The 15,270-nt window shown below is 64.4% G+C and overlaps 4 protein-coding genes across 9 annotated transcripts; 3 read left to right on the top strand and 1 right to left on the bottom strand.

Annotated features, from left to right (window-relative positions):
* Positions 1–68: 68 nt before the first annotated feature.
* NAA80 (N-alpha-acetyltransferase 80, NatH catalytic subunit) lies at positions 69–3,963 on the top strand. 4 transcript variants are annotated; one of them, XM_064432506.1, is made up of 2 exons: positions 69–823; positions 3,233–3,963. In XM_064432506.1, the coding sequence occupies exons 1-2, from the start codon at positions 742–744 to the stop codon at positions 3,958–3,960; spliced, it is 810 nt and encodes a 269-aa protein (XP_064288576.1). In that variant the 5' UTR covers positions 69–741; the 3' UTR covers positions 3,961–3,963. The 4 variants fall into 4 exon arrangements, with proteins under 4 accessions (XP_064288576.1, XP_064288577.1, XP_064288579.1 ...); XM_064432507.1 differs by lacking the exon at positions 69–823 and adding an exon at positions 1,326–1,354; XM_064432509.1 differs by lacking the exon at positions 69–823 and adding an exon at positions 1,342–1,361.
* Positions 3,964–5,168: 1,205 nt separating this feature from the next.
* Positions 5,169–6,838, top strand: HYAL3 (hyaluronidase 3). Its single transcript, XM_064432505.1, has 3 exons — positions 5,169–6,071; positions 6,172–6,261; positions 6,391–6,838. Exons 1-3 carry the CDS (start codon positions 5,169–5,171, stop codon positions 6,742–6,744), a joined length of 1,347 nt encoding a protein of 448 aa, XP_064288575.1. The 3' UTR covers positions 6,745–6,838.
* Positions 6,839–6,990: 152 nt separating this feature from the next.
* Positions 6,991–9,251, top strand: LSMEM2 (leucine rich single-pass membrane protein 2). Of its 2 annotated transcripts, XM_064432512.1 has the most exons (4): positions 6,991–7,283; positions 8,405–8,545; positions 8,627–8,836; positions 8,923–9,251. In XM_064432512.1, the coding sequence occupies exons 1-4, from the start codon at positions 7,262–7,264 to the stop codon at positions 9,057–9,059; spliced, it is 510 nt and encodes a 169-aa protein (XP_064288582.1). In that variant the 5' UTR covers positions 6,991–7,261; the 3' UTR covers positions 9,060–9,251. The 2 variants fall into 2 exon arrangements, with proteins under 2 accessions (XP_064288582.1, XP_064288580.1); XM_064432510.1 differs by having other exon boundaries at positions 8,405–8,836.
* Positions 9,252–9,264: 13 nt separating this feature from the next.
* Positions 9,265–12,962, bottom strand: IFRD2 (interferon related developmental regulator 2). 2 transcript variants are annotated; one of them, XM_064432504.1, is made up of 12 exons: positions 12,911–12,962; positions 12,684–12,800; positions 12,504–12,588; positions 12,229–12,353; positions 11,999–12,156; positions 11,721–11,771; positions 11,232–11,401; positions 11,013–11,118; positions 10,668–10,805; positions 10,411–10,539; positions 10,242–10,337; positions 9,265–10,096 (listed from the first exon to the last, which is right to left on the bottom strand). In XM_064432504.1, exons 1-12 carry the CDS (start codon positions 12,936–12,938, stop codon positions 10,016–10,018), a joined length of 1,284 nt encoding a protein of 427 aa, XP_064288574.1. In that variant the 5' UTR covers positions 12,939–12,962; the 3' UTR covers positions 9,265–10,015. The 2 variants fall into 2 exon arrangements, with proteins under 2 accessions (XP_064288574.1, XP_064288573.1); XM_064432503.1 differs by having other exon boundaries at positions 11,999–12,353.
* Between the last annotated feature and the right edge of the window lie 2,308 nt (positions 12,963–15,270).

Below are 15,270 nucleotides of genomic sequence, written 5' to 3'. Positions count from 1 at the left end.
GCACTCGCACCGGGACCGGCCACTCGCACCGGGACCGGCCGCCCGGGACCGGTTGTGAGAGCCCCAGCGCTGCCTCCTCTGCCCCCCGTGGCCCTTCGGGGGGCAGATGCAGCCCGAGACCCCGCGGTGACAGTGACAGCGGGCTGGCCCTTCCGGAGCCGTGATCAACTCGTTCTGCCCCTCAGGGGCCCTCAGCCAGCCTGCAGTGTCGGGCATGGCCTCTGCTCCCCTCCCACGTCCTGTGTGGAGCTCCCGGGACCATCCTTGGCCACGCTGCTGTGGTGTCCGTCTGTCTGGGACGGGTTTTGTGCAGAAATTTTATTATGCGCAAACAATCTCTTTTCCCTGTGGCACGGGGAGTCGGGGAAGGACGGTGGGAATGCGCTGCGCTGGTCTGTGCAGGGCCGCAGGCCTGGGGAGAGCCTGTCCCAGCCGTGCAAGCGGATCCCCAGCTCGGGAGGGATCTGCCCTCAGGCTCCGCACCCCAGGGCGTGACACGAGGAGCCACCCTCTCTGGCTGGAAGCCTGTCGGGGCTACCAAGTTTTGCTCTAGGTGGCCTGAGGGTGCTGTGGAGCTGCTGCTCAGGCTCAGAGGCTGCAGGAACCCATGCCAGGGGTGGAAGGAGCTGTGTGGACAAGGAACCCACCTCCCCATCCATCCGGGCAGCAGGAGCAGAAGGGCAGCTGTGGCCATGGAGGGGAGCTCTGCCTGGGAGCTGAGCAAGCCAGAACTCACGGGACATGCCTGAAGGGTCCAAACTGCAGTGCCCAAAAGGCCGGCCAGGTTGGGAATCCCGCCTTGGCCTCGTCTGTGTCTGCTCAGGTAAGTGAAGGAGCTGTCCTGCACCTCCTGCTTCATCATCTTCTTGGTAAGCCCCATGGCGACTTGAAGGACTCGGATGGAGAGCTCCCTCCTTGGGGAGGAGGGGAGGCCGTGAAGATGGACACCCCAAAACAGCCTGGGGCAGCCCAGCCCCAGAGGGGAGCGAAGCTGCAGCACCGCGTTGGGGCTTGCTGTCCCGGGGAGCGGAGACCCTGCGGAGGCCGGGCAGGCCAGGGCGGGTGTGCCGCCGTCCTGCCCGGCCCGGCTGGGTGTGTCCGTGCGGGATCTGGGATCAGCCCGGAGCCGCGCGGGGATTTGGGATCAGCCCGGAGCCGTGCCGGGATTTGGGATCAGCCCGAGCCGTGCGGGCCGTGCGCCCTCCGGCCGCCAGAGGGCGCGGGCGGGCCGGGCCGGGCCGAGGAAGTGACGGCGGCGGCGGGGCCGAAGCACGGTACGGGCGGGACCGGGCTGGGGCGGGGGAGAGAGCGGGGAGAAGGGCCGGGAGAGGGGCTCGGTGGTGCCCGGTGATGGGTCAGTGGTGGGTCAATGCTGGGGTCACTGACAGGGTCAATGACGGGTTGGTGGGGGGGTCAGTGACGGGCCAGTGAGAGGGTCAGCGATGGGGTCAGTGGTGGGGTCAGTGATGGGGTCAGTGGTGGGGTCAGCGATAGGGTCAACGATGGGTCAGTGATGGGTGAGCAGTGAGGTCAGAGATGGGTCAGTGATGGGGTCAGTGGTAGGGTCAGCAATGGGGTCAATGATGGGTCAATGATGGGTCAGCAATGGGGTCAATGATGGGTCAATGATGGGTCAGTGATGGGGTCAGTGAGAGGGTCAGTGATAGGTGAGCACTGGGGTCCGAGATGGGTCAGTGGTGAGGTCAGTGGTGGGGTCAGCAATGGGGTCAGCGATGGGTCAGTGAGAGGGTCAGTGATGGCTGAGCAATGGGGTCAGCGATGGGTCAGTGAGAGGGTCAGCGATGGCTGAGCAGTGGGGTCAGAGATGGGTCAGAGATGGGGTCAGTGGTGGGGTCTGTGATGGGGTCTGTGATGGGCGAGCGGTGGGATCAGTAATGGATGAGCAGTGGGGTCAGAGTTGGGTCAGTGATGGGTGAGCAGTGGGTCAGCAGTATGGTCAGTGATGGGTGGGCAGTGGGGTCAGTGTTGGGTTAGTGTTGTCGGTGAGGGTCAGTGGGGTGGGGATCTGTGTTCAGGAGGTGCAGCCGTGAGGCGGGAGCTGCAATCAGCTGGGTGATGCCATTTCAATGTCTGTGTGTGAGTGCTGTGTGGTTTGGGGCAATCGGGGTGCAGGCAGGCTGAGTGCCCGTGTGGGAGTGCAGCGTGGGAAGTGGGGGTGCTGTGTGGGGCCCTGGACAGACGTGTCATTCACAGCGGGGAAGCAGAACCAGGCGCTGTGGTTGGTCATGAGCCTGGGCTGCTTCCTGCTGCGCTGGCACCCGGGGCAAAGGAGCCAGCAGCGGCAGGCAGGGTGAGTGTGAGCAGGGGGTGTGAGCAGGGTGAGCGTGAGCAGGGTACAGGTGTGAGCAGGGTGAGCGTGAGCAGGGTACAGGTGTGAGCAGGGTGGGTGTGAGCAGGGTGGGTGTGAGCAGAGTGACTGAGCAGGGCGAGTGCAGACGGGGAGGGTGGGTGAAGGCAGGGTGAGTGTGGGCAGGTGGGTGGCAGGCAGATGCTGTTGGAGTCCTGGCATGGCTTTGCTGGGCAGGTGGAAGGAAACCTTCACCCACTCAGGAGTGCTGGTGGGGTCTGGCCTCTGAAGGGGACAGTGCAGGCTGCACTGGGGGTCAGGAGTCTTGGAGCTAGGGGGGTGTCCCCACCATGTCTCCGGGGGGCACCTAGGGTGTGGGAGGGCAGAGTCAGGCCCTCCCCAACCCCCAGAGGGGAAGTGGGGCAGTTTGCTCAATCCTAGTTAAACAACTGGCGTGGTGGTTCCTCCTGCCTTCTGCTTGTGGCTTCTTTGCAAAGAGAACTGGCGGGCTGAGAGAGGGGAGCCCACAGCATGCTGTAGGATAGGGGTTTTCTGACCCCTCAGAGGCTGTTTGGGCTGCTCAGAACCCCAACTCTGAGGACATGTGTGATGAGCTAGCAGGTCTGATGGGTGCCAAGGTGGCCGAGGCTGGCGAGGAAGCACTGTGCCTCCTGCCCATCAGCTGATTTGGCAGTGCTAGACCTTTCTGCAGGTCTCATGGCATGAGTTCCTGGAGCTGGCACCATGTGTCACTTCCCTACCATGAATCTCGTTTGATCTTGGACCTGCCAAACCTCCATGAGCTCATCTGGCTGTGCCACTGGGGAATGCGCCTGTACTGGGGCCAGTGGCGGGCAGGGGGGAACTCACGCATGGTCTGTGCCTTGCTGCCTCTAAGCTGTGACCTGCTTGGTTTCCCGTCAGTGAGAAGAATGGGTTCTGTGTCCGAGGAGCTCAGCTTGGTCCCCTTGCACCAGAGGCCGGAGCTGCTGGAAGCCTGTGCCAAGCTGCTGGGCGAGGAGTGGGGGAAGAGCCGGGCGTCGCGGCTCCACACGCTGCAGCGCTCCTCGGACGCCTTTCCCACCTGCCTGCTGCTGCTGCGGGGCCGGGGCCCCAGCGAGACCCCCGCCGCCCGGGAGGGGCCCTGCGAGCTCGTGGGCCACGTGCGACTCTCCCGCGTGGCCGGCCGTCCCCGTGACCTCTTCGTGGAGAGCGTGGTGGTGGCCCGGGCGCTGCGGGGCCAGGGCTATGGGCGCCGGCTGATGGAGGCCACTGAGCAGTGGGCCCGGGCCCGGGGCTTTCGCTGCCTGCACCTCACCACCCACGACAAGCAGCACTTCTATGCCCACCTGGGCTTTGTCCTGGGCGAGCCGGTGCAGAGCGTGGCCTTTCTCAGCCCGGCCATATCCTCTGAGGTGCTGCGGCTCTTCTCCGCCCCTTCTGGGGCTGCCAGTGCCACCACCACCAGGCCGTGGGTACCCGCTGCCCCCCCGCCTCCCCTGCCGCCCCTCACTGTCCCCCCACCACCTCCCCCACCGACTGTCATCTGGGCGAGGGGTGTCCTGGCTGAGAGCAGCGAGCAGAGCCTCCTGGAGTCCCCGCACCGCGATGCCAAAGGGCTCCCCATCTTCTGGATGAAGAAGGACATCTGAGGGGCTGGGGCCCGAGCCAGTGATTAAAAGCAGTGCGGGTGGGAGCTGCCCGCCGCAGCGCTGCCTGACTGCCTGCCATTCTTCAGGGCTGGCACCAGCTCCCCCCACCTCCATGGCTCACCCTGGCAGGGAATGGGCAGAGTTCCTGTACCGTGCCCTGCCTGGGCACATTGCCTCTGCTCCTGCCTGGCCCCCAGCTCGCCTGACTGGGGCTCTGGGAGCACCAGCATGGTGGGGAGCCAGGCCCACCCCAGGCTGTGGGGTTGGCACTGGTGCCCAGGAGCACTGCCCAGTCCCACCAGCTGTCTCTGCTCAGGATTTGCTGTGGGGCAGCTGGGCCTGACAGAAAGTGGCGGCGTCCAGCATGGCCACAGCTGTGCTCACTGAGCAGTCTGGGGAAACTGAGGCACAGGATGGCTGGGGGGGCACTGTGGGAGTAGGGCATGGTGGTGGGGCTGCAGAATCGGGTCCCCTGCACTGCACAGCAAGGGGGGCAGGTGGCCAAACCCCCCTGAGGCAGCCGGTGACAGTGAGGGCCAGAGGCATGGGAGCGGGAAGGTCAGAGAGAGCGTCCGGCCTTGCAGCGAGGGATTAGCGCTGTCCTTGCTGTGTCACGCGGCCCTGGGCCCATTCCCCGCCTAATCCCCTCGTTCTGGGCAGCTGGCCAGTACTGGGCAGGGGCACCAGACCCCTCTGGCCCTGCCTGGGCTCCGAGGGACAGAGCTGCCCCTTTGGCCCCACCATGCCTTTTGGGGGGACTCAGTCCTTCAGCAGGTCACCCAGCCTGGCTCAGCACTGTGCTGAAATTGAGACCAGGGAGTCTTGGTGCCTCCACTACAGGCAGGATGGGGAATGAGCAAGGAAATTGAGGCACTAGGATCAGTGGCTTGCAGTGCCACTCCAGAGCTGTGCCATGGCTGTGGTGATGCAAGCAGGATCTCAGCACCAGACAGCAGCAGGCAGAGGTAACACTGGCAGTGCTGAGGCAGGAGGGGTCTCAAACCCCCAAGTGTACCAGGTCCTGTCAGGTTTTGGGGTGGGCGGCATGTGCTTGCAGGACAGCCCGGCCCCTGTGGCTGATCCTAGTCCACCATGTGCTGGGGGGCAGTGCCTGCATTGCTGGAATGCCCACTGCATCCCACAGCCTCACACCCATGGCTCTCCTTTCCTCGCAGGGTGCCGGCCCCACAAGCAGCTGGTGAGGCGGGATGGTGCTGGTGCTGGTGCTGGCACTGTGGGCCTGCCTGGCACTGGGCACAGCCAGTGAGGAAAGCCCGGCACCCGCGCCCCTGGCAGGCGGCCAGCCCTTTGCCGTGGTGTGGAACGTCCCCACCGGGCGCTGCCAGCACCGCTTTGGCATAGGGCTGCCCCTCAGCAACTACGGCATTGTGGAGAACCAGGGTGGCCACTTTGCTGGCCAGAACATCACCATCTTCTACAAGAACAAGTTTGGGCTGTACCCCTACCTGTCACAGCACGGTGTCCCCCATAACGGGGGCCTCCCCCAGCGTGTCTCCCTTGATGCCCACATCAGCAGGGTGGCCGAGGACATCCACCTCCTCCTGCAACCTGCCTTCCATGGCTTGGCCGTGGTGGACTGGGAGGAGTGGAGGCCCCTGTGGGCCCAAAACTGGGGAGCCAAAAAGATGTACCGGACAGCCTCGGAGCAGTGGGTGCGGGACCAGTACGGCGTCCTGCCGGCTCGGCAGCAGCTCCGACTGGCCCAGCTGGAGTTCGAGCAGGCGGCACAGGCTCTAATGGAGGAGACACTTCTGGTGGGCCGAGCCCTGCGCCCTGGGGGGCTCTGGGGTTTCTACCGCTTTCCCGACTGCCTCAACAGCAACTGGGCCAAGGAGGCAAACTATACCGGGCAGTGCCAGCCGGCGGAGGTGCAGCGTAACAACCATCTGGGCTGGCTCTGGGCCGCCTCGTCTGCCCTCTACCCCAGCATCTACCTGCCGCTGGCGCTGCCGCCCGCCCTGCGCCGCCGCTACGTGCACCACCGGCTGCGCGAGGCCCTGCGCGTGGCCGCCTTCGGGGCCCGCGGCCTCCTGCCCGTGATCGCCTACTCCCGTCTCTCCTTCCGCCGCTCCTCACGGTTCCTGCCGCTGGTAAGCACTGTGGGGCCGGAGCTGGCCGCGGGTGCGATGCGGGTTGGCACAGGGACAGGGGCTGTGTCCCCCAGACGGGTCACGTCTCTGTTCCTGGCAGGCTGACCTGGTGCACACCATCGGGGAGAGCGCGGCGCTGGGAGCGGCTGGGCTCGTGCTCTGGGGAGACATGTCGTACTCGCACTCGGCTGTGAGTATGGCCCCCGCAGCACTGGAGATGTGTGGGATGGACGGGGTGGCCACGTCCCCCGTGCCCACCAGGGAGGGCTGGCCAGGTCTCTGTTGCTGGGGCGGGTTGTCACTGGTGCTTCCTCCCCAGGAAAGCTGTGCCAACCTGCGCCACTACCTCGTGTCCACCCTGGGTCCTTACGTGGCCAACGTGACGGCAGCAGCCCGAGAATGCAGCTATGGGCAGTGCCATGGGCACGGGCGCTGTGTGCGCCGGCAGCCCCACGACCTGGGCAGCCTCCTGCACCTTGGCCCCCGTGCCAGCCCTTGGGCTGCTTTCCGCTGCCACTGCTACCGTGGCTGGGCAGGTGAGGGCTGTGCCCAGCGGGCGCGGCTCAGCCCTGCCACCTCCTGCCAGGTGCCCGCCCACGCTCACAGCCCCTATGGGCACAAGGATCTCACATCCTCTGACACCTGCCTGCCACAGGGCACGTGGGGCTGGTGACAAAGGCCGGGGACCGCCACAGTCCCCTACCCCAGCTGTGCTGCTGCTGGCACTTCCTGTGGTCTCATTAATCTAAATAAATTGTTCTTGCACAGGTGGCATGGTTTTTGTGGGCAAAGCTGTGCGACTCTGTGGTGTCCCCATGCTGGGCACAATTGCCATTGCTGCTGAGAGGCAGCACAGATCCCACTTTGGCTCTGGATGGGTCCAGCAGTGCGTCAGTTTTCCTGCACGGGCTCTGCCCTGATCCCATGAGCTGGCAGCCCCTTTACCCTGGGAAAGGGGGCATGGGGCACTGCCACAACCTGCTGTCCCTTTGCCACTGGCACTGTGCTGCCAGCAGCCCTGACCACGTCACCAGGCCCCCCTCCCCACAGCTATTTTTATCGCCCCCCAACCGTGTTTCTCACTGTCCTATTTTAAGCGGCGCAGTTGGCGCACCGGGAACCCAGTGCCCAGCTCCTGGGGGCCCTGCAGCACCTCACTGCCCGCTCACGCTGCCCGGGCGCAGGGAGCCATGCCCAGGGAGGCTGCAGAAGGTACACTGGGGAGTGGGCTTGGGGCTGGCGGGGGCTCTAGCACCCCAGGGGATACCGGGCAATGCACGGCTGTGGGGTTGGGATGGAAGCGGTGGACAGATGGTGCCCTCTGCCATGGGGGCTGTGGGCAGAGATGCCTGCCCAGGGAAGAAGGGGGTCCTGGAGGGCTGCAGGAGTTGGGCAGCAGGGTTTGGGGAGGGTATAGGCAGCTGGAGTGCACAGTCCCCTGCAACAAACCTACATGGCCAGCTGTGCCCCACCCCACAGGGGGCAAGTGGGTGCAGGGGTGATGTGGGTACCTGTGGAGCAGTCCCTGGCCAAGGGTAGGGCTGTGGGGAGGCTCTGAGGGGACCCTGGCTAGGGCTGAGGCCCCCCAGCCCTGATGCCTGCCAGCCCTGCGGGTGACACACAGTCTGGACAGCAGCAGCACGGCGCCACGCTGCCCTGCGCCACGCCACTGACCCCGGGAGGGATTGGGAGTGGGCACGCTGCCAGCCTGCCATGCTCTGCCAAGGGCACAGTGCGTGGGCCCTGCCCACTGCTCAAAAATACACCAACACCTAGAAAATAATATTTTCCCTTTTGGTTACTTCCCAAAACAGGAGTAATGCCTACTTCTAAAAAGCTCTCTCAGTAGGGCTTTAGGGCAATAGGCACCAGGGCCCCCTGACACAGCATACACCCCACATCTCCATCTGTGCACCCCCAAGCAGCACAGTACCTGCAGGGCAAGCTGGGCCACACCACAGACTGGCACTGCCCTGCAACTGCCCACCAGCTTCCAGCTGGCCCTTGGAGCCCCAGCCAGTTCCACAGTGCCTGGGCTCTCCTGGCTGGGGGTGGCACATTCCTGCCCCCAAGCCAGGGCCAGATTCCAGCCCCACTAACAAGGCTCCGGGATCGTGGCCACCAGGCACCCGCTAACTGCTGCGATGACAGCGGTGGGGCCGGGGGGGCACAGCCACTGCTTGCCCACTGTGGCTGCAGGGCTGGGCCAAAGGAGCACCAGCCTTGGCTGCCTGCCCTGGGCTGCCAAGGCTGAGATCCCCCCGGCAGGGCTCTGGTCCCGCAGGGGTGCCCAGGGCAGGGCACAGGCTGACCCTTCCCCTCTGTTCCAGCAGACAGCATGGGAAGGGCTGAGGGTGCTGCGCCGGCAGAGCCTGGGGACCCCGACAGCAGCGAGTCTGGAGCCATCAGCCTGCGCCCCGTGGAGTCCATCAGCGACCTGTACTGGGCCTCGGGCGGGCACAAGGGCACAGAGGGTGAGAGGGGGGCAGGGGGGCTGTGCAAGACCCGGCTGTGCCCATGGCCAGGCTCTGACCCCTTCTCTCCCCTGCCTGCAGGCAATGGCCCGGCTCCCTCCAGCAGCCTGCACCGGCCCCCGCCTCGGCCCGTGTCCCCCGTGCCCGCGCCGCTCCTGCCCACCCTGCGCCCCGTGCCCCCCGCCAGCCCCTGCCCCTGCCTCGGCCCTGGCCACCCGCTGCTGCTGGCCCTGCTGGCGCTCCTGGCACTGTCGAGCCTGGTCCTGGCCACACTGGCCATCTACCTGAGCGGTACGTGGCACTGGCAGGGTGGGGAGCCGGGGAACTCTGGGGGCCGAGCTGCCAGCCCTCAGCACGTTCCCGTCCTGTCCCCGCAGTCCTGCAGAGCCAGTCGGTGCGGGCGCTGGCCCAGTGGCTGGAGAGCCAGGAGGACGCCGTGCAGCAGCTGCGGGTGGCCAGCAGGCAGCTCTGGGCTCGCCTCAATGCCAGTGCTCAGCCTGGTGGGCACCGCTGAGCTGCCCCTGATGCCACCATGGGCTCTGGGACGCCACAGGAAGGGGCACCGAAGGGCAGGAGGGGGGAGCGGGCAGCCTGACCCGCTGAGACCTGGCAGCATTGCCCCTTGGGGCACAGGGGCAATCCCGGACCCTGTCCCAGGCTGCGAGAGAAAGAAACTGGGCTGTAAGGACCTGCATCCACCCCAGTGACAGCCCTTCCTCTTAACAAGGCAGAAGGCATACTTTATTCAGCCTTTTAATTACCTCTTACAATCAAAGTCTTAGAAAATCACCATGATAGATACATTCCCAGGGTGGCAGGCACTGCCAACTGGCATGGCCCCATGCCTGCCTGGGCAGTGCCTCCCCTGTAATTAATTTCCCACAAGATTACTATTTCATATAAAGCGTTTGGTTGGAAAAGGATTGAGAGTGGCAGCTGGCAGGACTGGGCAGAGCTTCCCACTCCACACTGCTCTGCCACCATCGCTGACGCCAGGCTGGCTGGGGAGGCAGGGGCTGTACCCAGCATGGCAGGGTGGGGAGAACACTCCTGCCATAGACACCAGGACCAGCTGCTCTGCAGCCCTGCACAGCTCTGCCCTCCCACCCACCCTTCAGGCTGTGCCAGGCCACCCTGGTGCCCCTGCAGCACTGGGGAGGGTGCACACGAGCCCTGCCACTGAAAGTGGCTGCAGGAGCCTGGGTGAGACCCCCTCCCCACTGTGCCACATGGATCTGCAGCCACAGAGCAGGCACACGGCAGCACGCCACCACCTCCCCCTGCTCTTCTTTTATGCTTCCTATTTTTTGGTTAAAAAAATAAAAAGAGGGGGCAGCCCCCCCTTGGGGCAGCTCCAGGTATTAAATACTCTGCTGTACATGAATAAAAGCCCGAGGGCTGGGGGCACGTGCCCCTCACAGTGCTGGGTCTGCAGTCCAGGTGGGCTGGGGGCTCTGCCCCCTCTGCCCATCACAGCACATCCGCCCGCTTGTCCCGCACGCGGCTCCGCGCTTTCGTGCGCGCTTTGAAGGCAGCTGAGTTGTAGAGGTGCTGGAAGGAGAGGGAAGGAGAGATTAGGGTTTGGGGTGCCCCTCTGCTCACCTCCCCAGCAGCGCCCACCACACTCAGGCACTCAGCCGGAGCCCCAGGTGGCAGAGGAGGGCACTGTGGGCACAAATCTGGGAGGTGGCACCACCTTCTCGAAGCGGGAGACCTTGCTGGCTTTCAGGGCAGCCGCATCCAGCACCAAGGGGGGCCCGAGGCCGAAGATCTCCCGTAGCAGCTCATTGTTCTGTGAAAGCAGGGGTCTGTCACACCCACCAGCACCAGCCCAGCACTCCCTGGTGCATCTGCCCAGCCCATACCTGGAGGTGGTGGTGGATGCCGGAGCCCAGCACCTCCTTAAAGGCTTGGTAGGTGCGCTGGCGTGCCCAGCTGTCCAGGTACATGCACTCCAGGCCAAATCGGATCGTCTCCTCCTGGTACTCCCCACTCTGAGCAGAGAGAGAGGCATCAGCAACAACCTGGGCACCAGCCCTATGTGTCCCCTGGCTCTCCAGAGAGGAATCATGAGGCAGCTGGGCAGCAGCCACAGTGGCAGGGCAGCAGCAGGCCGTGGTACCTCAATGAAACGCAGGATGTCCCGGAAGATGGATCGCTGCCTCCGTCGGTCTGTCTTGGCTCGGTACTTGTTGCTCTCAGTAGCCAGGACCTTGAGCTGGGCACACAGGAACTCTGTATCTTGGTGGTACAAGTCCTCCTGCCAAAAAGCAGGGGATTTAGAGGGATGAGCTCCAGGCAGTGCCCACTGCCATGGCCAGGACAGGGCTGGGGGATCACTGTGGCCAGCCCCTCTGCCTGGGTGCCTGCGTCAATTCCAGCTCAGCAGGGGCATGCCAGGGTGTCACAGCCCTGCTGCCTGCTTAGTGCCCGCCCACTGCTCCCACTGCCACAGCCCATGCCTTACCTCCAGGTCCTGGGCCAGCTCAAAGAGCAGTGCAATGGTTTCCCCGGCCAGGATGCGCAGGGCAACGCTGCTGCTGGTCAGCAGTGGGGGCAGCTGCAGCCAGCGACTGGCACACGGAGGCAACAGGGCAGTCAGAGAGGCCAAGCACTGCCTCAAGGGCTCCGTGCTCCACTGCTGACTGCCCCACACCTGCCTCCACTCACTTCACACCCCACTCACTTGTCCAAAATGCTCCTGAGGTGGGAGGGGGGGCAGATGGTGAGGAGCAGGGACCATGACTGAAGCGCGCTGCAGTGCAGAGGCCCGTGCTGGGCAGGTGCTGAGCCCCCTTCGCCTGTGCTGGGGGCGCTGAAGATGCCCTCCAAGCAGGACAGACATGAAACCAGGTCCTGGAGAAGAGAAACTTTGCCAGTCAGACCACAGCTGCCATGGAGAAGCCACTCTGAGCTGTGCACTGGGGACCAAAGGGGACCCACCACACCAAGGGGTGCCAGGAGAGGCTACTCCACCCACAATACCCCATCTGCTGGCTCCCCCCAGCTCAGCTCCAGGCTGCCCAGGGAAGGGGGCTGGGCTGTCACTCATGTCCCCGTACCCCTACTCCAGCTCAGCTCCAGGCTGCTCTGGCACTGTGGGCTGAGGACAGATGTTATGGCAGCCCCTGGGTGCCCTCTTGCAGGGCTACAGACGACACCCAGGCGCAGTTACCTCGAGGTCAGCAGCAGCAATGTAGCAGCACATGCCCAGGGCTGTGGCACACTGGCAAGAGAAGTCAGGGAAACACAGATCAGGCCCAGGTGGATCATGCCAGGCCTGACCCAGCACCCAGCCAAGGGGCAGCCGGGCTGGGGTGCCCCTGCTTTGCCGCAGTGCACTCCATAGCACCCAATCCTGTCACCCTCTGGGGACTGCAGGGGCTCCCAAAGGCACCGCCTGGGCTCTCCCCAGCACGGAGTGTCCCCAGGAGGAAAGGGGCCGGGCCTTACGCTCTGCCGGGCGCTGGCGCTGGCCGTGCTGTCTGTCAGGACGCTGACGAGCAGGGGCTTCAGGCTGCGGAACACCTCTTCCCCCTCCGGGCCAGAGCCCATCTGGAGGCAGAGGAGGGTGAGCACGGTGCCCGCCAGCGCCTGTTCTTCCCCTTTGCCTGTGGGCAGCACGAGAGACTCCCTCAGAGCCGCTCCGCGGCCGCGCCGCCCCCCGCCCGCCTGCCCCTGACCTTTCCTGAGGCACTTCTCCAGGGAGTCGGTGAGCGTGAGGCGGCGCTCCAGCAGGAACTCGGGCAGCGTTTTGGAGGACAGGGCCAGGCGCAGGCCCTGCAGTGCCGCCTGCCGCGCCTTGGCGCTGCGAGACACCGCGGCACGTCACGGCCCGGGCTACCGGCCACGGGGCACGGCACGGCCCGGGCTACCGGCCACGGGGCACGTCCCCGCCCCGGCCGGTAGCGCTGGCAGCGCGCCCGGAGCGCCCGCGGGGGTGGCAGCCGCTGCTCACCTCTTGTCCAGGAGGGTGTCCATGTGCTCTCTCAGCCTGTCCTCCACCTCCTCCTCCTGGCCCGGCTCACTCGCCGCCTCGCTCCCTGCCCGGGCGGCACCACGTGAAACCCGAGGGAAGCCCGAAGGCGGGGCGCACCGCCACCCACGTGGGGGGCACCGTGGGGCCCGCGTGGCTCACCTGGCCCCTCGTCAGCGGGGCTGGCGCTCTCGCTGGCACTGCTGCAGTGGCTCAGCACCTCGCTGCCGGCCTCCTCCTCGCTGCCGGGCGAGCTCGCCCGGGCGCTGCCGGTGCCGCCTGCGGGGGTTCGGAGCACACTCGTGTGAGACTCGCTGCCAGCCCGGCGGTGCCAGCCCGGCCGTGTCACACGCGGCCCCGCTCCCCTCGCCCGGGCCCCCACAACTCACGGCGCGCGGCGCGGCGGGAGCGCGGCATGGCCGGCGCGCGCGGACCCCGCGCCCCGCCCCCGCCGCGAGAGCCCCGCCCCCGCCGCGAGAGCCCCGCCCCCGCCACGCCCCCTGGGAGCGCCCCCCGCCATCTGCGCATGCGCCGCGGGACCTGCCCGAGCCCCGCGTCCGTGTCCGTGTCCGTGTCCCTGTGCCTGTCCCTGTCCCTGTGCTTGTCCCTGTCCCTGTCCGTGTCCCTGTCCCTGTCCCTGTCCCTGTCCGTGCTCGCCTCCCTGCCCCTTTCTCTGACCCTCTCCCCGCCCTTCTCCCTGTCCAGGCTCTCTGTTCATCCCTGGTTCCTGATAGGAAAGATGCCCACTGATTTCTTTACAAACAATTCAGCGGGTGAGGGTCTTTAGGAGAAATGGGTGCTCATGTCTTTGAAATGGGTCTTAGCGCGTCTACTGACCTCAAGGTTTGGTACAGACCCCAGACAGCTCGACTACAGCTTGAATTCCTGAACTTTAGGGCAATAGACAAGTGGGTCAGCACAAAGTCTATTGCTGAACTCAGCCTGAACTTCTGAACTTCAGGGGCAAATGACAGTTTCAGGGCGGAACATGTGGCAGGTGGCTCGGGAAGGCTGTACCTTCCCAGTACCTCAGCCAGTGGGGAAAGGAAGAGGGCAGCACGCAGCCAGGAGTCAGGATGAAAGGAGGCTGCATCGTCCGAACGTCGGGAGAGGAATTCCCTGGGGAAATGGCCCAGTGGAGTCTCTCTCTTTATTCGAATAAAGTAGCAGGACTCCTCTGTCTCCTTTATGGACACTGGCTTCTCCTTACATGATTTTCTGCACATCTCTGCCCCTGTCTCTGCCCTGGCTCCGTCTTCACCCCTGGCCACTCATCATCGCTGCCTGTATCCCTTCTTCTGTCCCTGCCCTGACTGCATCTCAGTAGGAAAATCTCATTCCCTGAGAAAAGTGCCAATTAGTCTTTCTAGTATGAAATGCTTTGGGCTTTACTGAGATCTATACAGCCCCTGTTATGCTGTGCTCTGCATAGCTGTGGTTGTGTGGGCAGGCAGATAAGGCCCACAGCCTGGGCCCTCCAACACCTCCCTGGGGCCCCTCCATCGTCTGGCCTCACAGATAAGTACCCCTGACACAGTGAGACTGGCTCCAGACTGAGGAAGGGAGGATGCCAAAGCCACACAATTGCACTGGCCTTACAAAGCCATGGGGACAGCAGGGAATTCGTGGAGCCTTGTTGTACCCCAACACTTGCATGGTGCAAGACCCACATGTGAACCACATTCGGGGTGCCTCAGCTTGGCTGGGACAACCCCTGGGTGTGAATAAAGAATGTCTCTTGTCATGCTCATCTTGGTGTCTGGCCTTGCTCCTCAGGTGTGACATGTGCATGACACCTGTCCCTGCCCACAGCTCTGCCCCTGCCTGTGACCCTGTCCCCAGAGCTGGTCCTCTCCCTGCCTCTGCTCCTAATATCCCTGCCCCTGCCTGTATTCCTGCCTTGCTGTCACCCCGTACTAAGGGGACACCTATCCCTGCTCCTGCCTGCATCCCTGGCCGTTTGCTGCTGCTGCCAATCACAGAATCACTGGGTTGGAAGAGACCTTCAAGATCATCGAGTCCAACCCAGCCCTAACTCCTCAACTAAACCATGGCAACAAGTGCCACATCCAATCTTCCTTTCAACACATCCAGGGATGGGGACTCCACCACCTCCCCAGGCAGACCATTCCAGTACTTTATCACCCTTTTTGTAAAAAACTTTTTCCTAATATCCAACATCTCTGCTTCTGACTGTATCCCTGTAACTCTGCCCATCTCTCCTCTGTTCTATCTGCACCCCTGTCCCTGACCCCAAATGGACCCTGACCCCAAATGGACCCTATCTCCCTCTTATTCACATCCCTGGCCCTGCTCCTGACCTTTCCCTGCCCCATCCTTGTCCCTATCCCTTCCCCTCCCTCCCTCTCTGCCTCTCCCCAGCCTCTGTCTGTCTCCTGCCCACGGCCTGCCCTGTCTCCCTGCCCCTTTTTGCTCCTGCCCTATTCCCCATCCTGCCCCTGCTCCCATTCCTGCCAGTCCTGCTCCCAGGAGCACACTCCCCTCTGCCCACAGCCCCCGCCCATCCGCCCGGCCCTTCCCGACCCCGAGCCGAGTTCCCAGCTGTGAGTTTCTGTCACTGGGCTCTTCCCGGTTTATTTGGGCAAGGGGGCACTCGCGGGCTCCTTCGCACTTTCGTTTCCAGCTTGGCAGAGCCAGAAACTGAAATTGCGTCGGGAACAGAAACCGAAACTCCCGATCTCGCCGCTTAAGGCAGCACGGGCTGCAAACACCCTGCGCGTACTGCCCC

The sequence above is a fragment of the Passer domesticus genome, chromosome 9 (assembly GCF_036417665.1).
Source record: "Passer domesticus isolate bPasDom1 chromosome 9, bPasDom1.hap1, whole genome shotgun sequence".
Taxonomy (NCBI): domain Eukaryota; kingdom Metazoa; phylum Chordata; class Aves; order Passeriformes; family Passeridae; genus Passer; species Passer domesticus.
Note: the sequence above shows the minus strand (reverse complement) of the source record. Positions and strands in the feature narration are given on the sequence as shown.